Source organism: Leptonotus elevatus, chromosome 7 (genome assembly GCF_054856555.1).
Source record: "Leptonotus elevatus isolate MCC_2025b chromosome 7, RoL_Lele_1.0, whole genome shotgun sequence".
NCBI lineage: Eukaryota > Metazoa > Chordata > Actinopteri > Syngnathiformes > Syngnathidae > Leptonotus > Leptonotus elevatus.
Window position 1 is genome coordinate 4841659 of NC_141245.1, and position 26347 is coordinate 4868005.

Here is a 26347-nt window from a genome sequence, read left to right on the forward strand (position 1 = left end):
TTTAGGCCACATTCATGGTTAGAAAAGTTTTTATAATGTATCTTGGTAGAAACCCCCCCCACTTAAACAGGCCAAGGCGGCTTTACAGTATTTATGTAGCACATTTGATACACAACGTAACTCAATGTGCTTCATATAATCAAAAGTCCAGAATTTAAAAACAAATAGTATAAGACATTTAAAAGAAAAAGGAAATAAATAAAAAAGAGCTTTATACAATTACTATTAAAAACATGAAGTGGAAGAACAACATTTTGGATTGCAAAAATGCTTATCGTAAGGGGGTCATAATATTAAACCTGTATTCAAAAGCATTTGCACTTTGGGCTGACTTAATTTCTGTTGGCAGCGATAATATGCATGCAGCATAACAGCTAAATACTGCTTCACCGTGTTTGCAATAAAACTCAAACCTCAGAGCCTTACTGGGTTTATAGTCAATTAGCATTTATTTAATGTACAGTATTCAATGATTTATAGACCAGGGGATATATATATATATATATATATATATATATATATATATATATATATAAATTATGTCATGTTAGCTTTGCCCTGCTCCTTATGTGTCGGCTAACATTTGCCACCTTTGTGTACTCAGCTGCATCTCACCTTTGAGATGAGTCTGAAGGTTTTGCTGCCCAGTTTCATTTCAGTCTAGCTGGATGTGTGTAAATCTTGTCTTGGGTGTGTTTTTTTTGCAGGTGTGTCATTGCTTCTTCTTTCTTTTTGGAGACTGTCCGCCGTCCACTGGAGTCAACCACACCTCCCACAGATCAGTGGAACCAAAAACAATTATTTGTTGTTTTCTGTGCACCACTTATAACATAGATCCACATTCATGTTCACTTGAGAAAGTATTTTTTGTTCAAATAAAGCAACAATATGTCTATATCATACCATAATAATAATCAAAAATAACTTTCTTCTTGACCTTACTGTTGTTATTCCTTGTTGAGATATTGAAGATTTGAAGATATTGAAGTCAGCTGGGATAGGTTCCAGCTCACCTGCGACCCTAACAAGAATTTTTCAAACATATTTTAAATCATGGAAATACATTAAAATAAAATAAGCACTTCTGCACCACGTGTTTAGAATGTACAGGTGTTTCATTTCCATTCTTCTCCTCTTATGTGTTGTTGCAACTGCCGCTCTAGTGATTTCAGAGACATCTTAAAGGCATCAAAAATTAAAACATCCCTTTTCACCTTTTGCTCGGACTCCGATATCATTGTTTTTGTCCACATGTTGCATATTTTAAATCCCTTACAGATCTGCATGTGACCTTCCATCATACACTATGGATTCAAATGTTCCCCCATTATCAACACACACTTCTGGAGGTCAAAAATCGTACTAAACTAAAACTATACCCTACAACCTATTCTGTTTGTAGTTCCAGTAATCGTGTTAGATAAACAGAAAGTATGTTTTTGTCAAAGTGAATCATATTCACGTTGTCCAAATAATCTCAAATTCAACTTGGACGGCAAGAGACATTTTTGACAACATCTTGGGATTTGATTTCATCCCACACTGATTCAGGCAGGTCATTCATAGTACCCGCTGACTCATTGTTACTGGAAAGAAGGGCTTCTCAGAGTGGGCCCGCAGTAGTCCTAATCTAAGCGCCTCAAGGGATTTCAGTAGTTTCATTTTACAAATAAACTCAAACTCATTTTGATAGCTCAGTGAGTCATGATCGAGTCTCAGCGTGAGTCACAGAAGTGCTTTACAAGAATATCACATCATGTTTATACTACTTTTATGAACTGTGTTTGATACAAAAAAAAACATATAAACAATGAAAAGTCTATTTTTTAAAGATAGATTTCATGTCACATTGCAATTCACATTAGATCACAGTGGTCCTTTTTATTGTATGCAACCAAAACACCAGCAATTTGATCTCATTGTGGTTCACATGTTACATGAGTGTTTTGTGACAATGGGGTGGGGTGGAGGGTGGGGGGGGGCTGGAGTGATAAGACGGCTAAGTCTTACCAGGGCTCCAAACTACACTACACTGACATATGAGACAGAACAAATGCTTGAGACAGGGTGGTTTGTGATGCCATTCCGAGTAACAGTTCCCATTAGTTTTTAAGCCTTCATTGACTTTGTGGTACAGATTGACACCCGTGTATTGCAAGCATGAGACTCACATATCGGAAAAAGAAACCTTGATGACTGATGAAGCAAATACTTCATGACCTTTGAACTCCTCTGGTTCGTTGCTGTCTGTATCTCAGCCCCCCACTCCCCTGACTTCCTCCCGCATGCTCACAGAGGGAGTGAGCGAGAAGGGGGAGTGGGTGGGGGGGTTACAATATTCCAGTAAATCAGTGACGGGACGACACGACACGTTAGGGGTACTGTTGGGATCGGGCCTTACTGTTTTAGACACTCGTTTTACTACACACAAATACACGCATATATGTCCATGCACAAATACACACACTCATTGACATAATGGATTTCCTAGCCCCTTTCCCTAACCCCAACCATAAAAAATGATTGCCTACCCCTATTCCTTACCCTAACATCAACCATAACCCAATTCAAAACTAAATTCTAAAACCAAGTCTTGACCCTCAAAAAGAGGTCTAAACACGTGGGGGCCAGCAAAATGGCCCCACATGGACGGATGGGACCAAAACTCTGTGAAATCCTGAAATATTGGCCCCATCATCTAACAAACGGTACGTATACGCGCACACACACGCGCACCCCCCCCCCCCCCCCACACACACAAGCACTCACTCACTCACTCACTCACTCACTCACTCACTCACTCACTCACTCACTCACTCACTCACTCACTCACTCACTCACAAAGGCTATCCCGTGTGTTGAATGTTTGCTCTGTCGGAGTCCAGTTATAAGGGGGCGGGATCGCTGGCCATCTATCTCATCAAACACTGACATCAAACATGAGTATAATGGAAAAGTACAGGTAATGAAATCGAAGTGTGAGGTACTGTACATTTAAGCAAACAGAGACATCATTTAAAGCCACCCTGATACACTTGAAGGGATTTACCGTCATTGCACTGAAAGCTTTTCTCGCTCGACTCCAGTTGCACTATTTATCTGAACAAAACACTGTCAGGCCAAGTGGATGGACAGATAATGATGGCAGAATGGCAGACAGAAAGCAGACATAACAGCAGCATGGGCAAGGTGTTTATGCTGACCGTTTGACTAAAATAAACTGATAGCGATGGTGCTTTACATTCACATTGCAAATGAATGTGCGCCTTATTGTATTTAAAGTTATATGGACTATTGAATTATTGCAAAGCTACAATAAGAATGGAAAATGGGCTACGGTACTTCATTAAGGTCTTTTTTGATTTATTGTCTGGGTGTGACTCTCAAACATGGTTATTTATAACGGCATCTATGCAATTAAAGTGTGTATTTGTGATAAGTCGTCACAGAGAATGTTGTCCTGCTTAAACACAATAGTAGCGTTAACCAAATTAAGCTAGCATTAGCACTGTAAACACTCCGTTAGCAAGCCAAGGCTTCTACACTAGTAGCAATAGTTCTAATAATTCTAATAAAGAATTACCATAACACTAAATGTATCCGTTTAAATTTTTAGATTTTGGAAGGTACATTCAATTAAAAATCAAAAAGAGGTGATAACGTACCTGCAAAGCGTAAATGTTGCTAATTCTATGTTGATTATTAATCATGCCAGCTGCCTAAGGTTCCTCAACTATGCATCTCTTTGCTAATCTTATACCTACTTGTTAGCAAACAAGGAATGAGCATTTAAAAAAATATTTATTTTCCAGAGATGGATATTCCAAAATACTTCCAGAAAAGCTCTGAAGACCAAGCTAGCAGGTTAGCGCGAGACTGCAGCACCGCAAATGATTGTCAGTTTTGGTTATTTATTTTACACAGTGTCATGCTCAGTGATGTATCAACATATTGTCATAGGTTTTTCTACAAATGTCCCACAAGTGAGAAATCTGAAAAAAAGGAGGATAGTCTTTCCAATAGTTTACAGAGTGCCTATAAAAGACCCCCCCCCCCCACCCCAAGCCAACCACTCTCCCCTCCCTGAAATTTATTACCCTCCCCATGTTTCCTCACTCCACTGCCATCCTCCTCCTCCTTGTTCCCTCCCCTTCTGCTCCCTCCTCCAGACAAAAGCATTGCTCAGCCTGCACGTTTAAACAAACCAGAGCCGGCAGTGCAGAGCACACACACACACAGACACACACGCGCACACACACAATGTCATACAGCTGTGATGTGTAACACAGAATGAGGCTGAGGTAAGTTCGCTGCAGCTGTTAGTGAGGATTACCTCATCGCAGTGTTTTATGGCAGTTATGAAACATAAGAAGAGTTTATGTGAGTCTTTAAGAAACACATGTTGCGTTTTCTTTGGTGTGTTGGGGCGTTGTGTTGTACAAAAGTTAAGTGATCCTCTGAACGGGAGACCGTAATGCAAATCTCACTAATCTACAGGAATTGTCTGCAAAAGGTCAAGTCTTCTTCTTGTTTCTGTCTTGTACTCTTCCAGAGGACACGTCCACACCTGAAGAGCAGAGTTCTCTGGAGAAGAGGCGGCTCATGACAGCATTGAAGGAGACATTAACCAGATCAGACCTTCATCCCTCTCCCTCACCTTGCACCTTCTGTTCGTCAGTCCCCTCCCCTCCAGCCGGTCCTTCAAAAACACTGACGTCCAGACTGAAAGATCCTCAGCAGACTCAATGGAAGCAACAATCTTGGCTGAGATGGGAGACTTGTGTCATCCTCGAGCCTCCAGCCCCGATGGGGAGACGGTGTGTGAGGCTTTGGCCCGTCATGAGTGCACTCTGAGGGAGGCCATCAGGGAGATCCACATGGATGTCAGTGGCTTTAAGCTAGGCGTGGAGCATCGCCTGGAAGACGCGGTCAGCCTGAGTGGGACTCTTGGGCGAGCCATGACTCAGCTCCAGCAGGAGAACCGAGAGCTCCGAACTCAGCTGCAAGCTCTAAGCCGGCAAGTGGAACTTCTCAGTCAAAACGGCAAGAACCATCTCAATGACATCCAAGCCAACCACCGGGAGATCAAGGAGGTGATATACAGGAAGTCTCCCACTCAGAATGTCATCCATCCCTGCACCCAGGGGAGTCCGGCACAGACCTGCAACGGCCACAACGCGGCATCCGCACCTGCGACGTTCTCCTCGTCCCCCAGCTCCGGCAGTCCTCCAGTCGCGTCAAGAGTTTCTGCCATTGTCACAGGTCCTGTTTCCAGTAGTAGCCCGTCCACTGGCCGCTTCTCCAGCCGGGCCACATTTGCAGTCTCCAGCAAAAACAATGTAAGTCACCAAACATTCATATTTGAACACTTTTTATCTGACAAACAGCCCACACATAGTATGTTGCATTGAGCACTTCATAATTTGCAAGCCAATAATTTGAGTTGTGTTATGACAAGAAGCCATATTTGGGCAAATGCAAAATCTAGTAGCATTTTTATGTCTCTTCTCCACATGTCTGCAATTTAATTATATTTCATTTTATTTTAGTCTAGCTACTGCACATTCTTCTCCAGGGAGCATAAGTGCCCCTGCCATTGCGTTATTGCTCTTTGCCATATTTGTACTGACTGACCACAATCGAGTGATGACAATTTACCAAACAATACCCCTTTGCTACTGTAATTCTAACTCCAGTAATTGCGATGCAATTTTCCAAACTGGGAAAGGGCTGTTGTGGTGAAGAGGCAGATTTTGAGTGGAGCTGGTGTTGTGTTTGTGTTGTGGTTGCACGGATGTGTCAGTGAGGTTGGAAAGCAGCACTTCAGGGTACTGCAGTTGCATGTGAGCTTTTTCAGTCTTGAGTCAACTATGTGAGACTATTGTCAAGCATTGTTGCCATGATCTGTGTGTGACTCCTGTTTTTCATTCTAAAATAATGTAGCCGTCAGATTCCAATTCAGGAACACTGAAACCTGGACTGTCTTTAGTGGTTTTCTGTTTCATTGTCATGTTGCGTTTGTTTATCTTTTCCAAACAGTTCTATCTTTACCAGATAAACAGCTTCCGTGTAACTCTACATTATCACGTTGCACACTTACTTATTCACTAACAAGAACTGTCATGTTTCTCCCTGCTTTGTTGCACACAAACGTCACATATTTTTTCTTAACCTTTTCAAATCTTCAACTCTTCTCATTAGCCCAATTTCAATCACAGTCTAATAAGAAACTAGTACATGTCTGACTTTCCACTCTTTTTCTCCCAGCTTAAGTGACCATACACTATTATAAATAGTTGAGGTCTGCCCGGTTTGTTTGCAGTGAAAGCTCAAAGCAGATTTATCATCGTTCTCATTATTTTATATATACTTGGTAACTTTATCCGTGTACAGTATGTGTATTGTATTTGTGTAGACTAAGTACCTTGCATAGCTTGGCATATGAAGTAGGAAACTTTCAGAGAGAACAGTATTGCGTTTCATTTGGAATTTTGCATCTAAAACCCCCCAGTCCATCCTGAAAGTAAGACTAAAAAACGGTACAATCAGGCATGAAAATGGGTCAGATCTGAAAAAGGTGAGAAGGACTAAGGACCAAAATTGTGGCCGTTAATATCAAACCGGGGACATGCAATTGTGCATATCCGATGAAAAAATATTTCGGGTTGGTGTGGGGTTAATGTTCAAGATTTTATGGCGTCAAGAAAAACTGTTTGCGAAAATGCGAACGTCTTTGCTACATTTATCGGACCGTGGATGGATGTTGAAAAAAGAGCATGCGCTGCATTCAGGTTGGGATGGGTACCTTTTGCATTTGAACCGGTTTGGTTCCAATTGTCGGTGCTGGGGTATCGATACCGGTACTGAACAATACCAATTCTCGGTAATTTTGTTATGTTGTTTGTGGTCATAAATAATAATTTATTTTATAATAAAATAATAATAATAAAAAATATCATTCACTTTAACAGCCATAAAAAAAATCGAGATATAACATTAATAAAGTATAAATAATACAATTAATTAATAAGCAAAGTTCTTTACAATGAACAACATAAAGAACAAAATTAAGCAGTAATACAAGAACAGACGCTAAATAATTGTATTAGTGTTATTTTGGTTCTTTGTGCAGTTTTTCAAGAACGTGCATGTGCACGCAGCGCGATGAATTCGATCCCAACTTGGAGTGAAATCTCGCAAAAAAAATAACAGTTGGAAGAGGACATAAACGACAAAGAAGAGAATAATTGGGACTCGGACTGTATCCAACGTGGTATGTAATGTTTGCTAGTGCTACAGGTTGGCCACAAGATGTTGCAGTTTTATCGTTACCCATGAAATTATAGATATGGTATAAGTAATATATTGTAACAATGGTAAAGGCACACACCTTATAACATGATTTATGATGATAACGGACATCTGCTATGTCCGCGGTGTGGTCCGCGCCGAGGAGAGGCAGGTGTCGCTACGGTGCTCCCCGCATATGGCGAGCCGATGGCGGGGACTTCCGAGCCGCCGCTCGGCCTCAGCACCAGGAAGTCCACGCAGGTGTGGGGCACCACCCTCAAGCAAAGTATGCTAGGAACCACAAAACGCTTGCTTATCAACCCAAATCCCAAACCCGAAAATGCATTTTAGCGTAGCGTGAATAAAATCTAGCGCGAGTGGGTGACGGCAGTATGCTGGCTGTGTGTACACTGCTGCGTTCAAGTGAGCCATAGAAAATTAACAACACATCCCAGTGTAGACAGCTACAACTTAAGACATGCTTCGGAACGTGGCACCGTTTGATTTAACGTGGATCGGTGCCGTCTTCGGTACCGATCCCACCCGGAGTTCACTGATGCACTGACTTTCTGGTTATCCACCCGAACCCCCCTACCCACCCCCCACACCGAAATATTCTCTCATTGGATGTGCACGATTCACGTTGGTGACCTATTTTGGATTCAAAACGGTGAATTTCACCGAAAGGCAAGGGATTTTCATGCCTGTACAGTCCAAAGGCAGAGATTTGAGAACAAGGGAACAGACAATCAAAACAGGGTAATGATGCTGTTAAATTCAATTCAATTTTGGAAGTCATTTCTGTGGTCAGAAATTACAGAAACGAAAAGAAGTGCTTAATTTATTTGTTCACGTATAAAAATGTTCTATTTTAAATATTGCCATTTTCCCAAAAACGTATTAATATGTTTTTAAATGTTTTTTTTAATGCTCTAGCATACAGAAGGCTTTGATGCAGCCTCCGACCCGAAGACGACGCTTAAAGCAATGGTAGTTATTACAAAAAACGGCCAGCAGGTGGCAGCAGAGTATCAGAGATCAATCAAGGCCATGTTGCAAAAAAAGCTAATTTACTCACAGTTCTAAACAAATTTGTGAATATTGATGAAACTTAGCTATATTCTAATGCTAATTGCTGCAAAACAGAAACAGATAGAAATATACTTTTCTTCCCTTGATGAAAGAAGAGACTCTGATTTTTATTTTGTTTTTATAGCAATAAAGCACAATTTTCTGTGGGCCTTTCAAAATCAGTCAAAATCAAGTAAAACAGCCAGGAGCAAAGGGGGTTGCTTCAGTGAAAATGGCTGCTCATTATCAATCACCACGACGGAGAAAACAGGACAATAATACATTTAAATAAAATTTCCGAGCATTAACTGAAGATGTTTATGAACAGAGCTATAACTAGAGGCCAATATTTGTATCAATGGTCTTCGTTTCCTGTTTCACAATCCACCTTGATCATCTATTTGTATGGAGTGAAACGGTTTTGTCATGACATTCTTAATGTCTTGTTAAGTTGAACTCTTTCAGCTTTACCTTCCAAAATGATGCAGCAAGACTACAACTAAGAATTTGATTACTTGAGGCAGAAACATGGTCAACACTTCATTGTTGTCAGTATCAAGCAAATTTTAATTTCACCTTTTAAGGTGACTGTTGCCTCACTGTATAGCCTTTGTGGCTACATCACAGGAATGCTATCTACTGTGAAATCATGTGGCCAAAGCAAAACAAAACAAGGGCACCTTTGTTTCCGTGACTCTGTGGGAGATCCCCCTCCTGTCGGTCAAAAGTTGCACGGGAGTGTGCTTGGCTACTCTTATTGGAATGGTTCATTTCATTGGGGGGGTTTCTCAACAAGATTGCCAGTCTTGCTCTTCCCGTCTGGAGGATATGTGGATGACGTAGATGCAGTTCACTTTGCTGTTCAGACAGGTCTCTTAGGCTTGAAACACTGACAGTTTTACACACAGACTGCAAGCATTCTTCAAAATGATGTGCACAGGCCTGTTTGTTTCCGGCTCACACACAAAAAAAAGGTGGACATTTTAAATTAAGTTGATTTGATGTGTCTGACGATTTGATCAATAACAACCAAACCCATATCAATGCACACCTTTAAATTGATTACTGCAGCAGGGTAGGGGTGACCTCTGATCTCCATTAGCCTTCAAGCTAAGAGTTGTGATAAAGTAGAACACAGAATGTGAGCTATCAGAAGCTTTGCTTGTTTGGCTTGACAGAAGTTGTTTTGAAATCAAAGTACAACATTTCTACACAGACATTCTGGAATTTTACCGAAGTCTTCCCAGAAGGGCAAAGGGAGCATCAATTCTATAGTTTCAGTTCTTATACATGGCCAGATTTTTCCCCTTCTCTGTATACTAGTGATGCACCGTATATTCCGCCACTGAAAATTTCCGGACAAAAATTGCTATTTTTGACATTTTCGGCATTCGGACGAAATAAAATTAAAGCCGAAAGAATATGGCCGAAATAGGTTGTGGTGACGCAAGCGAAAAACCGCTGCAAGCAAGCATCTGTTTGAATTAAACAGTGAAAGCGGGGGTGAGTGTCCGCCTTTTCTTCTCGCTGGCTTTTCACCGTGTGTTTGCACTGGTCGGTCGCAGCAGCTCCCGTGGTTATTGCGCACACTGGAGAAGAGGGGCGTCGCTTGGTGTACAACATTTAAGTGGGTCGAAAAAAGACAGAACTGCCATGTACTGCAGTACAGGTAAGCCACTCTTTCTCCCGCAGCGCCTTCCCCTTTTTTTTATAAGAGCCCCTCGAACTTTTTCACCGGCATCTCGCCGGCCATGCTAAATACTTTAGCGAATGCTAGCACTATTGCTTTCAACTGTTTTAAACACGAAAAATTACAACTCACAATAACATTTGGATGTAACAGAACATAAAACATAACATAACAGCTTTTAATAATCCAGAAGAGAAAATTCACTGTGTATAGTGTAGTTTTATGACATGCCAAATTCTTATTTAATTTGCTATCCCCATTATTTTGCCAGACAAACACATGAAACACTTTTCCCCCAAAACGCTGAGTCCATTTACATGACCCCCCCCCCCCCCCCGAATAATCTAAATTGATTTAAAATTAATTAACATGAAGACTGCTAATCCTGTTAATACAACTGAATGCTTCAGTCTGAACAGAAGTTTATAAGGTCTGTACACAATTGTCATGACATGATCAGTCATTTTTAAATTTGGCCCATTACCCATTGAAAAACTCTTTATTATTATTTACAACTGTTATCAGATGATTTTGACGGCACTCTAAATCAATAGGTTTTCTTATGTGTCACACGGGTCCAGCTTTAAAGTAGTGTGTAGGGTACTTGGCTATTTTCCAAAAACATGTCCTGCCCACCCCACATGCGTTTTGTCAGCTGGGATAGACGGGCTGGAGTCTATCCCAGCTGACAAAACTCAGTAACCCTGCAAATGATAAGCTATACCTAATGGATGGATATGTGTGTTCTTTGGACAGGTTTTCATTAGCATAACGTCAACCGACCGATAGAAAGTCAAGATTAGCCTTCCCAGGTCAGAGGGCTATCTACTGGTCTCAATCAGAATAGAGTTTAGATGCTCTTGATTTCTGCTTCAGTTACTTGCATTATATGTTACATAAGAGCTGATACCCTGAGAAGGAAAAGTTGAGCTTGGGGGCAGTTTTTATCCATCCCTTAACCATTTCTCACTATTATTACACAACTCTTATACCTGATGCTTATCTACGCACATGTAGCATACACTAGCTTGTCACTAGCTAGTCGTGAAGATGGATTGGTTGTGTTCATGTAACTTTAATGTACTGATTTCAGTGGAAAAATAATTCTTTACTTGGTGCTGTGCAGACACAGAGTCGCCAGCATATGGTCTTTGGACTTAATAATTAAAAGAAATTGGAAGGTATCTTAAATACATCAGTAGGCGATGGCAGCCGCTCTCAACCATTTGGCCAATACAGATCTTTCAATAGTCAGTAATTACCTTAATGTAGTGGTTCATGGGAAAACTTTCATGCTGCCGGCATGGGATCGATTTCTATTCAGACTGTTGGTGTGAATGTGAATGGTTGTTTACCAAATATGTGTGTAGTCTGCCTTTTACCCATAGTCTGCCGGTTTAGGCTCCAGTTCACCTGTAAACCTCAACGAGATAGAGAAGAGGAAAAGAAAATGCATGGATGGCTTTTGTATAGCCTTGGCCAGTTCTGGTGGTTGATAAATGGACTTTGCTACGCCAATCAGCTATTTTGTAGCAAATACTTGATACTGTAGATGCTGCATATTCACCATTTGTCTTTTTATACAGTATGTAGATCATTTGGTTTCTTCTTTCAACCATCACCTCTCCAGGATAGAGACAAACAACTAAATGACAGAGAAGAATCAATCACATACTGTAAGCCAGCAGTGTCTAACACTAAACTGCATGTCAGTGACTTGGGTTTTTCATCCATCCTCCATCCATCCATCCATTTTCTATGCCATGTGTCCTCTTTTGGGTGGTTGCAGTTGTTTTTTTTCTTGCAAAAAGAAATTCATAGTAAGCTGAGGTGTCTTGATAGTGAATAAAAACAACACTCACTATAATGATGTGTGTCATGATCTAACCAAACCGAATGATAGACAAAAAGATATAGTGAAGCCTTCAATTGGCCGTCGACCATTTGAGGGTGACAAAGTGAACTTGGATTGGCTCCAACTCACCCGTGACCTAAATAAGGATGAGCTCTATAGAAAATGGTTGGATTGTACAATTAATTCAACACTTTATGATTTGTAGATAAGGCATTTTAGACTTTCTACATAAAGAACAAAGGATTGTATTCTACAGGTCAGATTTTTGAATGAAAGAACACTTGCTAGGTGTTTCAGTCATGGACAGGTTCCACTGCTGAGCAGGGAATGAGCGGTAAAGATATTAATCACCATAAAAAACAGAAATCTGACATTTCCAAACTGTCTGTAGAGACTCCCCATATAACTGCTGACCTGGGCCAAAATTCATCCATCCTGTCTCTGAGGCCACCCTCCCCCTTACCTATGAGATTGCCAAATGCATCCAAATGTCAATAAACTCACTTTTACGGCTATACTTGTATATACAAAAATGTGTAAAATGGAAGAGAAAAAAACACACCTAAGCCTATTTTGAGTTTTGATTCGCAAAATGTCATGCCAATAAGAATCACACAAGGGTGGCCATTGTGATAAGTTAGAATCAAATTGAATGGCAAAACTGAGACGAGCGTGGATGTGTGTATACTTGGGAGGTGTGGGTGGGGGGCAGAGGTATGTGGCTACTCCCTGGCTACCCTCGGCTCTCTTAATGACTTCCAGACAATAGGCTGAGTTCCCGTCATCATCGCTGTGGAAACAAGTTAATAACTGACCTGCCGGTGGGACACCTTGAATGCCTTCTGGAGCCACTACTGCGAGACAACACCAATATATCCAATATCGTCGTGGTCAGCTGCATCAGTATACTATGACCTTTTCAACAACTTCAGTAAAAGTGGCAATAACTGTGAGGGGAAAAATGACTTAACAATGTCTGGGGTGAACTGAAGCTTATTGCGAACATACCTCTGTGCAGACAAAAATCAATACATTCATCTTCCAGATCTAAAAACACATCACTTAGTGATTCCAGATGGTGGCCTGCTATAGAAGTATGACTGTTTCCACTTGATTTTTGACTCGACTTGTGACCGCATGTGCATCTTGTCCAACTTAAATGTGTTTGGCCTAAGGGCTGATGTGATGTCAGCACTTTGTGGCCCTAACAACAAAGTCCTCTCCAGCTGAGTGCATGAAAAATAGCTTTGTAGTTAATCTCAGTCACGTGGCTTCACATCAGGCCTCAGTTTGTCAAGTGGGGGGTACACTCAAAGCGAGCATGAAAACAATTTAGAGAGGTGCTGATTAGTGATCTCACCTGCTGTGGTTTTTGGCAGGCATGAAGATTTCGCAAACATGTGGTGGGAAAGAGCGTAAACTCTGCTGGAAATTAATAGGTGCCTCAGCGTGGTTGTACTTTGTTGTGTTTGGGACTTTTTGGGACTGGTTGAACTGAATGTAACATTTAACCCTTCTCAGAAATATACAGTAAATAACACGTATTCACCCTTCTGGGGCAAGCTGGAACGTATCCCGGCTGGAAGGCAGACGACGCGATGGATGGTCAATCAAAAAGATAATCAACCTCCAACTGAACCCACACTGTGAACTGCTACACCATGACTGACTACATGATGATTACATGATTCAAGTAACCATTGAATCTCGTCTCAGGTCCTCCCTGTGTGGACTTTGTGTGTTCTCCCTGCGCTTGTGTGGGTTTTCAAGCGGTATAAAAAATAGGTTAGTACATTGTACACTGAAAACTTCCAAAAAGCAGGCTAAACGCATCGAAAAACTCACTAAGCCAACCAGTATAGGAAAATGTCATGAGTCAAATGAGAGAAAACCATTCATATTGCCAGGATGCAACCCTTATGGAATTAAACAAGATTTGTACAGTGGAACCTCAATTTAATGGACTAATGGGGGGAGTTGTCATCTGATTGTCTGTTAAATTGAAGCACTTTAAAAAAAAAAATGTGGTGTGCTTTTGTATTCAGCACCCCTGCGTGAATACCAGTACTTAGTAGTTAGTAGAGACATGTTTCCCTGTAATTACAGCTACAAATCTTTTGGAGTACAGTATTTCTCTACCATTTTTGCACATTAAGACAAGGGGGGGGGATGAAGCTCAACCTTATTTGATGGAGATCTGGACTTTGACCAGGCCATTCACTTAGGCCAACACTCAACAGCAATGTCTTGATAGGTTTGTCTTTGTGCCATAGTCTTACCATTTTGTGGTGATTGATTGAACAACGCTCTTTTAGATGTTCAAATCTTGTGATATTTTTTTCAGAATTTTAACCAAGCTCTTAACGTATCCACAACTTTATCCATTACTTGTCTGGTGAGTTCCTTGGTTTTTATGTATGGGGGACCAAAACTGCCAAAATTAAATATAAATAAGTACATAAATGACTAAAAGTGAAAATAAAAATTTATATAAAAAATGTAATTAAAAAAATTGAATACAAAAAATAAATATAAATGGAAATAATATATATATATATCCATAAATACATAAATAAAGTAAAATTGAATACAAAAATAAAAATTGAGATTCAAAAAATAAAAGTATAAAAATAAATGTCGAGATAAATGCAAATATAAATATATTTATTTATTTCATGCTGCCCACGCTCTGTCAGGACGAAATGTTATTCAAATGTGGGGGCAGTTCTAAGCGTGTCTTGCATTTCGACCTGACAGAGCGTCAGCGGCATGAAATAAATAAATGTGAGAGCAGAGCGTTTTTATTTATTGATTGATATTTAATTATATTTTGTATTTATTTAGATTTTAGATTAATTTTTTGAATCTCGTTTTTTATTTTATTTTTTATTTTTACTTTTATTTATTCATTTATGGATATACAGTGTTCCCTCGTTTTTCGCTGGGGTTAGGTTCCAAAAAATACTCGCAGTAAATGAAATCCGAGAAGTAGTTAGCTTTATGTTTTACATTTATTATGACTGTTTTAAGGCTCTAAAACCCCTCACCACACAATTTATACGCTTTTCTCATCGAGGCATTTTCATTTCTCACATTTCTCTCTTGCTTAAACATTTTCAATGTTCAAACAAACCTTCATCAATTTGATAAAATAGGTACATTAAAGTAAAAAAAAATGCATAAAAAATGTCACCCAAAAAAATCCGCAATACATGCACGAAAACTGAACCGCGTTATAGCGAGAGAATGCTGCATATATTTTTTGTTGTTTTTATTTACATTTATATCTATTTTTTGTATTTAATTTTTGCATTATATTTTTTTATATCCGTTTTTTGTTTTCACTTTTAGCCATTTATTTTATTTTATTATTTTTTTTTGGGGGGGGGGGCAGTTTTGGCCTCCATATTCATGATGCTATTGTTCACTAATCTTCTCTAACAAACTGCTGAGGCCTTCCCAGAACGCCTGAGAGTAAATTACATATAAGTGGACTCTATTTACTAATTAGGTGACTTATGCAGGCAATTTATTGCACTGGATTGCATGGAGCTGAATCCAAATACATAACCACACTTTTCAGATTTAAATTCACTTAAAAAAAATTAAATTGTATGTCATTTTCATTCCACAGTTATGTGCTACTTTGTGTTGGTCTGTCACATAAAATCGCAACACTCAAGTTTGTGATTGTTTGGTAACAAAATGTGAATTTTGCTAGTGCTTGAATTGACTGATAACGACGTGCAACTGGTCGTATGCATTCATTCTTTCTTCACCTCTGTTACGATTAGACGCCATTGAGAAGGGCTTGACAAAATTAATTGTGTACTGTACCAAAATCAGTGCAGCGTGTCTGTGAGTTGTGTACACTACAAGCGCTTGAGTAAATGCTAAATGGAGTGCACTTATAGCTTTATCTACACCATATGGCGCCCAAAGTGCTTTACAAAGAGTAAATAGTAGCCTTTGATATGAATAGGTAGATATGATGCAGCTTCTTTTTTTTAGCTTCATGCCTACAGCAAGGCTAAGCTAACGGCTATGTGGTGGTAACATGATCCCTCCTATCAACATGGCTGCCTGCCACATAGGCAAAATTGTTAGCCTAATCTAGTCTGTATCTATACGTGCTCTACAATGTGATCTAGCAGCCAATTCTGTTGCTAACAGACTTGGACAACTGCTGTAAAAATGTGTGTTTTTAGTGAACTGGACACTATTTCCTGCCCATTAAATCCAAAGTCCGTAAAAACCGGGGTCAAGGTTAGCTCAAGGTTCAACTGTTTGTGTTAGGCAATGCTTTTACGTGAGCGAGGCAAGCCACTCCTTCTTTTCCCGTATCCAAGAGGGTCCACGTTTGTCATACTTTCCTGACCTCTCACCTAGCATGTCAGACTCCCCCTTAGCTTATTGCATCACTGCCAGGAACTGAGAATCACAGGAGTGAAGGCTGGAAGGAGGGATGTGGACTGCCAAGATAGCCTAGATAGCGGAGTTGCACTCTATTGTTGCCATATGTTGGAGATACAGTGTACTTGTAGGGAGAACTGGAGTGGAAAATGAACAGCAAGGAGGAGACACAGGGCCCAATCTGTTCTGTACACATCATGAACTAACCTACAGTACACAATTTGGAAATTAATACAAGCATTTCTAGCAATTTCACCACCGTGAAGAGCTTTTTCAAAGCTTTAAATTACACAGAAGCGTAATAATGATAATGAAGCACCGATTTAAAAAGAAAGGCTGCAACAGATGCTATCACGTTTGGAGACAGAGGTGAAGCAATCTTCTGGGGTAAAGAAATGGGGTCAGAAAAAAATACCAAACTTGGTAAAATGCCACAATAGTGATATTGTCATTTATGTTTCTGCGGCATAATAAAAATGATGAAAGTAGCAGCTTTGTCAGTGGTTAGTTTGGAACCAGGAATGCCTATCACGGGCAGCAGAGACAAAAAACTGAAACATTTATAAACGGCATATCAACATGAAACTATAGTTACGGCACATTATGGGGAATCCCTCATCAGTCTTAACCTATGCCAGCATAGTTTAGAGATGATTCACAACAAGCCTGAGCCGGCCCAAACTATGAGTTCTATCAAAAAAAGAAGCTTAAAGTCTGTCATTAAGTATGAAGAGATTTTGTTCATGTTCCGCGGATGATCCTCCACGTCTCAGTATACATTCGATAGAAGACCGCATATGAAATACCAGTAATAATAATTCTTATTACAAGGCTGCACGGCAAGAGGGCTTCTCCTTTACCAACACAAACATCTGTAGGCAAAAAGCTCCGTGTGCTGAGCTCCACGTTTATATATCTAGCACATATTTTCCATCTCAATGCAAAGTGTTGCTAATTCCTACACTTATTTTTCTATGATAAATTGTAGGTTTGTGCGAATCTATATTTTTTTAACGGTGATTAGAGAGTGTTGGATTCCTCTTTACACTCCTGGGAGGAGATTACGAGACCACGTCCTCATTTCCCCTAGTGTGATATCTTCACAAGAGTGTGTGTGCGCATGTGTACGTGTATTCTTCAGCTGTAGCTACTGTTAGAAAAAGGAGGAGGATTAACACTAAAAAAATATAGATGTACAATTATACTTTCTGGATGACACATTGATTATCACATATTTATATTTTCTTCAACAAGTAGCCTCCCTCATCAAACATCCCCCCGTCGTCCCAGCTACGAGAAGCCCCCATGCCTCCATGGAGATACCTGTGACAGCTAAACAATATCCTCTGACTAAACAGGATGTGGCACTCACCATGTACCCTCATACTGCCTGTTTAAATAGAAGGGTTGCAAGTAATCCCGTAGCAACAGGAACTATTGTGACATTTGCAAACAGTCTGCTACATGTTTGGTCTAAACTGGAGATACTCTGAAAGGGATGGTTGATTGATGAACGTAATTAAATGAGATTTGAGACTCTCGAAGTAAAAGTGTTTGCAGAACATATTTCATACTGGGAATGACATGTTTATACAAAGACTTACCCATTGTACTTTAACATGTAGTTGAAAATGGTCAAATTTAGAGTCTTACAGATCGGGGGAGATTTTAATTCATAAGTACATTTTATGTACCATTTTTTTCTGTAGGAGAACAAACTTTATTGCATTGAACCTGGTAAATACCAACTTCATAATTGACAGACTCCAATCTAAACTGACGACCACAATCATTTCAAATGTTGGGTCAATACGATTATTGTTTGTAATGAAGAAGCTGGTTGATTTTGGGATCATCTTGATGTCATGAATTATACTATACTTTTAGCTACTAGTCAACAGATGGCAGACACTCCAAAAGTCTAATCAGAAGATTTAATGATTGTTACCAAAACACAGCTTCATTTAAACAAACACAGAGCACAATGGATTTTTGTATTGTAAACCATGCTGATGCATAATAAAAACAATACTGGATTGACCCCGGGGTAACTGTAATTCTGCCAAACACATTTGTCTAATTAAAGCATATAATTATAATTACGTTTTAGTGTAACTACTACACTCTAAAAAGAGAATTCTTAAACCAATTTAAGATTACAAATTGAATTGTTGACCAACTTTAAACAATGGCTTCAATTGGTAACACACGATTGAATTAAGATAATCTAAAGTGAATATATTAACCCTATAAAGCCAAACGTATCATATTAATAAATACAAGACATTTTGAGACCCTCTATTTCATGAGTACAGGGAGTCTTCAAGTTATGGCGGAGTTCCGTTACTACGCTGGCGATGTAACCCAAATTTCGAATTAAGTCGGATCTCCCCATTAAAGTCAATATTTACATCAAAATACGTACAGTAATTAAAACAAACATATTTGCGCGACCCAGAAGAGCCGGAAACAATATTTTGTGTTTCCGCACAGATATTCATTGCTAACGGATGGCAGAGCTGAGCTAATTCAAACTTAAACACGGATATGTGACACGCCTGATGGCGAGCCGACCTGCTGATGGTCGTCTGTTGCTGGAGGTAACAACAACACAACTTTAAATGCCTTAAAATGGCGTGATGACTGTGAGAAATTAACGAAAAAGAAGGTGCTATGGATGAGGCACGGGCGCCGTAAAGTCGGAATGACGTAAGTCGCGTACGACGTAACACAAGGACTCCCTGTATAAGATTTTCATTTTCCAATTAAAACGCTGACGTATATGATCTGAAACATGCATTACACGGATAATCCATTAGAGGGCAGTATCCAGAGGGGCCATCCATCTGATGGCTTTTCCAGTGACCTTGCAAGATTGCCCCAATTGAGAAAGGAGAGACACCTATACTTATTAATAGTGGGAAATATTTTTTCTGATTTTTGAAAATACTAATATGTTTGATATGCCTGTTTTATTTTATTTTTTATTTTTTTACAGGTATAAATGTATTAATTTAAAGCATTGTGACCGGATGTATCAAATATGACACAAATCAAGTATTTTGTGGAAGTTCATAAAAAAAAAAAGTTTGTTCAAAAAGACCAATAAATACTCTATTTACAAAGAATCAGAATTTTCTCTCACATATTTCATGGTTCAGGCTTTATAAGGTTAAGTTTAATTTATTATGAGTTCATTAAACTTGAATTAAATTAATCCAAAGGTAATCCAAAATTCATTAAATTTAATACATTCACTTTTGATTACCTTTGGATTAATTTAATATATTTACTTTGGATTACCTTTGGATTAATTTAATTAAAGTGAATATATTAAGTTTAATGAACTCATAATAAAACTTTATATATTCACTTTGGATTAACTTAATTCAATCGTGTGTTACCAATTATTTTTTTTTTTAATTGGTCAACAATTCAATTTGTAATCTTAAATTGATTCAACAATTCTCTTTTTAGAGTGAACCAAATGAATGTTGAATATAACATTTGAATTGAGAGAGATCCCATCACGTAGCAATCATCATGTGTGTGTGTGCGTGGGGGTGTGCGTGTGTGTGGGGGGGTGTGCGTGGGTGTGTGTGTGTGTGTGTGTGTGTGTGTTGGGGGATGTGGTGGGACTTGATGATAAAGTATGACGTTCTGTAACAGTGACATATATTTTCTTTGGCTTGGGATAATATATATAAATATATGTATATATATATATATATATATTATTATTATTATTATCATTATTTTCACTTAGTCACTTTTGAACATGTAAACTGTGCTTAACGATGACTTGACTACTAATGTGCTTTCTCTTTAAAATCATTTTTTTTCCATTGCAGAATTTCCAGTTACTTGTTTTATTTATATGTTCAATAAATAAACAAAGGAGCAATTACACATTGATAGCGTTTCACAAGGGGCAGGCAGATGCAAAAGCATTTCTGGAAGCCTTCTGGAAGTATTAAAATTGGACGCCGTCCACCATCTATTATACTTTCTAAAATAGCTTGATTGTACTCACTCTAGTAAGTTAATCAGGACACTTTCCGAACTCATGAGAGGATAATGTTGGCACATGTGATGGGTGTGGCTGCGGCATTACCTCAGGTGTCCCGTCAGTCGTGTGTTCCATGTGAAGTGTTGCAGCATGTTCTGCCAGCAAATCACAAGTGCAGATAATAGAGAGAGTTTACAGGAAGTGGAGCAGCTCAGCTATCGTGTTTCCCCCCACTCTCTGACCCATATTGGATTTTAGGGAAGCTCCCCTTCCCACAGAACAGACATTCAACAGTTTGTCTCCCTCCTCCTGCTTGATACTCAGCTGTTTCCACTTCACCACCATGTGGCTCCGTCTCACTTCTCATCATGCAATACACAACTCTATAATTCTGCCCCCCCCCCCCCAACCTTTAATGAATAATGATTTACTAAGAGTCCTTGCTTGAGGTCACTCAAAATGACACAATGACTAAGTTTGGTGATTGGCCAACTGTGGTGTACAATATTAAATTGGTTTAACATTTATAGTTGTTGGTCTGACAAACATAACTCCACATCACTGGATAGTTAGCAACAATTGTGCCTTTGCTATCTGAAGCCTGGTTCACATGGCAAGATTTTAAAATTGTTGATTGATTTCCAAACTGTGAGCATGCGACGGCACACGTGACGAGAATTTTTTTTTTATGGGAGTAACCGTGTGTGGTGTGCAGCCATACGGCATAATCAACACATCACACACGAACCAATTTCATTCATGAATGTTTCCTGGTTAGACGGGAAATCTCGCAAAACCTCTCAAGATTAAACGTGACATCAGAGTAAACAAACATGGAGGACCAGTGTTGAAACTTCCTGGTTAGTTTTTTGACAACCCCCAAGCAGCACACTTCACAACGGTTGATTTGCAAGACCCCGTGGAGGGAACTTGAGCAGGGTATTTTGCTCAGATATTTTTTAATGCGAGAGCTTGATGTCAACCATATGGAAAAGCCAAACAGATTACCGGTACACTTTGTAATTGAAACACATATGTACATTATGTTACATCATTTATACTTCTGAGAAAATCCAATGCATACTACTGGCAATATGGCAAATGGCCAGAGGTGGGCATCGTCATTGACTGGAATTGACGATTGATGGAAGTGCCCACCTTTTGGCGTGTGCTTCAGCACTTTCAGCGAATGCTTGATAATGCGAAAAATACACGGATTGAGAAGGACCGTGTGCACTCACCGCGATCGTAAGAAAAAAATCCTGCTTCACTCGGTGCTCAGTCGGTGCATTTTTTCAAGGCTTTGCTTTATCAAGCATTCACTGAAAGTGCTGAAGCACACGCCAAAAGGTGGGCACTTCCATCAATCATCAATTCCAGTCAATGACGATGCCCACCTCTGCAAATGGCAATAATTATTTGATTTATCTTGATCTATTTGTGTTTCCCATATTGGTGTGGATGATGGTATATAAGTACAGTAGTGGCTCTGTGTTCCCTCTTTTATTCTGCTGGCAGTTAAGCTGAATAGGTTGGGCCTGCTTCAATGCACAGGCCCCTGACACGGATGCTTTGATTGTACGCATGGTGACACTGCAAGCCCAGTGGTGAAATGGTCCAGTAATCTCCGCCAAACACATTCAGCTCCACTCTGACAGTTTCAAACACTAGCAGCTGTTAACTTACTTCATCACGGCTACCTGCGGTTTTACCACTTGCGTCGTCTTGACGTGGTGTAACGTTGCGAAAATGTGCACAGCTATCACTTTCTCCATTGACTCCTGTAGTGCCAAAGCGGTATATAATCATGGGAGTGTTTGACATGGAGGTCCGCGCTCCAAAGTGCTTAGCTGTGGCATTTATTTGAAAGATATTACGTTTGACATCAGTCACTTTTGGTTTGATCTATTTTGGCAGTTTGCATGTTTATTAGAAAGAGTCGCCACAGCAGGGATGAAATATAGAGCACAAGCTTTTCCACTTAGAAAGAAGCCTGGCTCAAACATTGAATGATTAATTCATGTGTTTCATTACGATGTGAATGTAGTAACGCAATTTGTATGATCCAAATATGACGCACATGCAACATTCTTTCCACATTTCATCCATCAATTGCATCGCTGGAAGACTGGATGACTACACAAAATCTGGAGTCTACTGACAGTCCAAATTGCATCAGTTCCCCTTGTTTGCAATGAAAGTCATAGATGACTCCACACTCCCTTAAAAACAACATGGTAACTGTGTAATACTATGTGTGTGTTTCAGAGTATTGAGCGAGAGGAGCCAATTGAAGTGGACCCGACCCCGACTCATGCGGGCCTGGAGAACGGACACACTGCATCAGGTGTTTCTCATCATGCTAGTACAATCTGTTCTCAAACTCAAAGATCAAGCAAAAAAGTGACGTCAGGCTAATTAAGTGAAAGACTTAAAAAGAAAAAATCTTTACCGATTTTACTGCTGAGGGTCATTTTACACGGGGATGTTGAGTGCTAGCCTGTTAAAGTAGTTGAGTAATGTTTTCTGTGGTTCTGGGAGAAATTTGTCAAGTCTGGCAGATTAATCCCAGACTATTTCACAGTGATGTCATCACTGTCAGTTCTCTGCTAGTTCTCACTCTGTTTGGTCAGAGAGGCTCAAACAAAAAAACTGTTACTGGACTCAATGATGGGAAATGTCAGTACTAGTGAAGATTCAAAATGTTTCCATAATGATGACATTTAATTCAATCTGATTTCACCATACAGAAGAGCTCACCTTTCTCTCTGTGGTGCTTTAACATACAAGTGACCCAATATATGAGTTTTTTGCGAAATGAGTCATTGCATGGCTGATTTTTGTTGCTTTGACTTGAGAGCAAAAATGTGAGATACAAGAACTGCTTGGTGTCTGTAGACTTAATTCAACAACTCACTTCACAAAAAGCAGGGCCAGTAGTGTGGTCTTCTAAAAGAGAAGGACAAAAAAGGACCAATAGGAAAGTACCGGTAAAAGGTACACTTTACCTTGTGGAATATAGATTTATCAAATCAATGTTAAGACAACAACATAAAAAGTGACACTGTGTAATCTTTAGCACCATCTAGTGGTGAACTAATAATTCATTCAATTGAAAAAAACATACTATTGATTTCAATAACATGCAAAAAATATGTTCTTCTCACATCACTATAATTTTTTTTATGTAATTGCAGGGCTGGGAATCTTTGACTGTCTCACGATTTGATTCGATTCCGATTTATTTGTTTGTCTGTGATTCGATTCAGAATCAATTTTCGATTCAGAGAACGATATTTGATTCAAAATGATTTGATTGACAATGATTTCTGCTTCAATTTATAGATGTGCAAAAAATCGGTACAGTCTGGTTTGCAAGACAGAATGGGCAAATGGAGACATTAAAATGTCTTATTTTAAAAAATAAAATAAAATTATTGACATTTATTAAGTTTTGAATTGAGTGAGAGTGCCTTTTTCCACAAAAACAGTGTGTGAACCACAACTGCTACTCTATGTAGCTAGCTATAAATTTGATAGCTTTTACAGTCTATTCTGCCCTCTCTGGGCAGACTGAGTACAGTTTAGCAGAGAGCGAACAGTCCCTCAAAAAGAGTTTCACCCTGTTCCATTGTCACTGATCATGTGGACGATTAAAGCTGTGACTTGTATTTATTTCCATAACTCAACACAGTACAGTACGTTATTCCTGGCTCATAGACACTCTCGGTCTACCTCGGCTGTAGTGAGTTCTCACACTAATCAGTCCACCAAGCAACATGAACTCAAACTAACAATACTATTGTTACAATATCAAGCCGTTTATTACACTCCAGTTGAGGTTAACTGTGAATCCAAACACACAAAATGAAGAAAATTGCACACAGTACACACTTAAATGCAAACGCACTTTGTTTAGCTTGTTTCCCAAACGTATAGCTAGCTGAACGCTAACGAACAATGGAAAGTGCCATTGACTCGCTAACGGTAATTAGCGTGCATCACGCGGCACTTTTATCACTCAAAAGTACGGCTATTCATACAAAACGCTTCAGTAATGTAAACAGAGAAGCATCTTAACATTACTCGCCGACATATGGTTTTCCTACGCTGCAAAAAAACTTTATTGGCATAACTTGATCATGACTTTTTCCTTCTACTCTCTAATGTGGCTAGCACTTAACAGTGTATCAGAACGCGTGGAACCACACTGCCCCTAAGTGGCCAAATTGTGTACAACATGAACAGCGCTCCCAATAAAGGAACACAGAAACAAGGACAAGACAGTATAAAATATTTTAAACAAAATCGATTTGGGGACATTTAAAATCGATTTTGAATCGTTCTAAATGAGAATCACGATTCTTATGAGAATCGATTTTTTGGGCACACCCCTACTAATCATGTTACATGGCTGCAGTCTCACCTTACCAGAAGCTAACATGTTTCGCCGCCATCTTCCTGCTACAAATGCTCAAAGGACAACTTCGCAAACATAGTTAGCCCTGGTGGTGCTTGCATCTAATGTCAGAACCAATGGGTCAACCACCGCTTACCTTCCATAGCTGGGGCCTGCAGGTGGTCGTGGAGTCCCATGATTTGGGCTCCCAATGCAAGGTTTTACAATTTTCTTTTTGTTGTTTTTACTTATTGATCACAACAGCAGATTCACAAATGAATGAATGTCACATGGCCACTCCAGTAAAGCAGACTAGATAATGGACTGGCTGTATTTGAATGAGACTTCCTACGGTTACGGGTCAATGAGGAAAAAACTCACACTATTGCGCGCACACACACGATCCATAGATTCTATGTTAAATACTCCGCTTCTGGAGCCGCACGTGCCATTGTGCATGCACCCATCACATGAGCTAAGCTTTGCAAACAACATCATTCAAATACGCAAAAAGTTAATAAATGATTAAGACACTTAAATTACGAAGAGTAATGTATTTCCTTAAACAATAAATGACTTTGTGGGACTTTGGACTGAAGATTTTCAAACTAGATGTTCATCAATTACAGGCGGGCTGATGTGGATTCCCTGGTATTGATCCAATTGCCTTTCATCTAGGTCTAGGTCAATAGTTGTTCATTTCTGAGCAATGGTTTTTGAATTAAATACTTGAGCAATGTTCCCAGGATCTATCAACATGGATTTCATTTTAAAATCAAATCTCTTTATTTTATTCTAATCAGAACATTCCTTGCTGGTACATGGAAAGACGTCTCCACCCAGAGACTTCCCACATGAACACGCAGCCCCAGTCGCCATGCGGATGGCCCACTTTCCCATCACGGCCACCACCAAGACAGCAGAAGTCAAGACTTCTCCAGACTCTCCCAGTAGCCCCACTTCTTCTAGTCCCCCTCCAGTCTCTCCAGTCGCTTTCCCTCCCAGCCAATCAACAGCCAGCGCCATCCAACCGCAATCAAGTGCAGACTCCCCAGTTCAACCAGGTAACTCTGTGACAACCACAACAAAGTATTGTATCTACTTGATTAAACTCCAGACTAAACATTTGGTTTGCTGTTAGTGTCTTCTGTGAAGACGTGGACCCCCACACCCATCAGAGCTCTGGGAACTTCACGCCTCCAAGGTGAGGTTTACACGCAGACAGAAACTCACAGTTACTATTGATATCAATGATTCACTGTGACTGTCTTTGCAGAGAAGACGGTTTCTCCCACTGCTAAAACTGTGACTTATGCAGGCTTACCTCAACATGACAAGTTAGTTCAAATTCAAGTAACATTTCAATTCTAAGCTTGGGTTTGGTTAGTGTAAGACTGTGTGTTCCCTGCAGAGATGACAATGATGAAAGCAAAGAGCGATCTTTCGCGCATGGAGGAGAAAGGAGGCGAGAGCTGGTGAGGTCACAGACTTTACCAAGAAATATTGGAGCTCAAGCTCGGCGGGCAGTCTTTGAGAGGTTGGACACAGACATCAGTAACAGGTAAATAATCAGATACTGTTTATGCGTTGGGTGGTATGAAAATGATGGAAGTGTAATGA

General features: G+C 39.7%; 1 protein-coding gene across 1 annotated transcript in view; it reads left to right on the forward strand.

Annotated features, from left to right (window-relative positions):
• Nucleotides 1-4208: 4208 nt before the first annotated feature.
• Nucleotides 4209-26347, forward strand: part of smtnl2 (smoothelin like 2) — a 28167-nt gene continuing 6028 nt past the window's right edge. The window contains exons 1-7 of the mRNA XM_086081286.1: nt 4209-4301; nt 4553-5339; nt 22597-22675; nt 25531-25791; nt 25869-25931; nt 26004-26064; nt 26139-26288. Of these exons, the coding sequence (XP_085937412.1) occupies nt 4746-5339; nt 22597-22675; nt 25531-25791; nt 25869-25931; nt 26004-26064; nt 26139-26288 (1208 nt within the window). The 5' untranslated portion in view covers nt 4209-4301; nt 4553-4745. The remainder of the gene's footprint in view (nt 4302-4552; nt 5340-22596; nt 22676-25530; nt 25792-25868; nt 25932-26003; nt 26065-26138; nt 26289-26347) is intronic.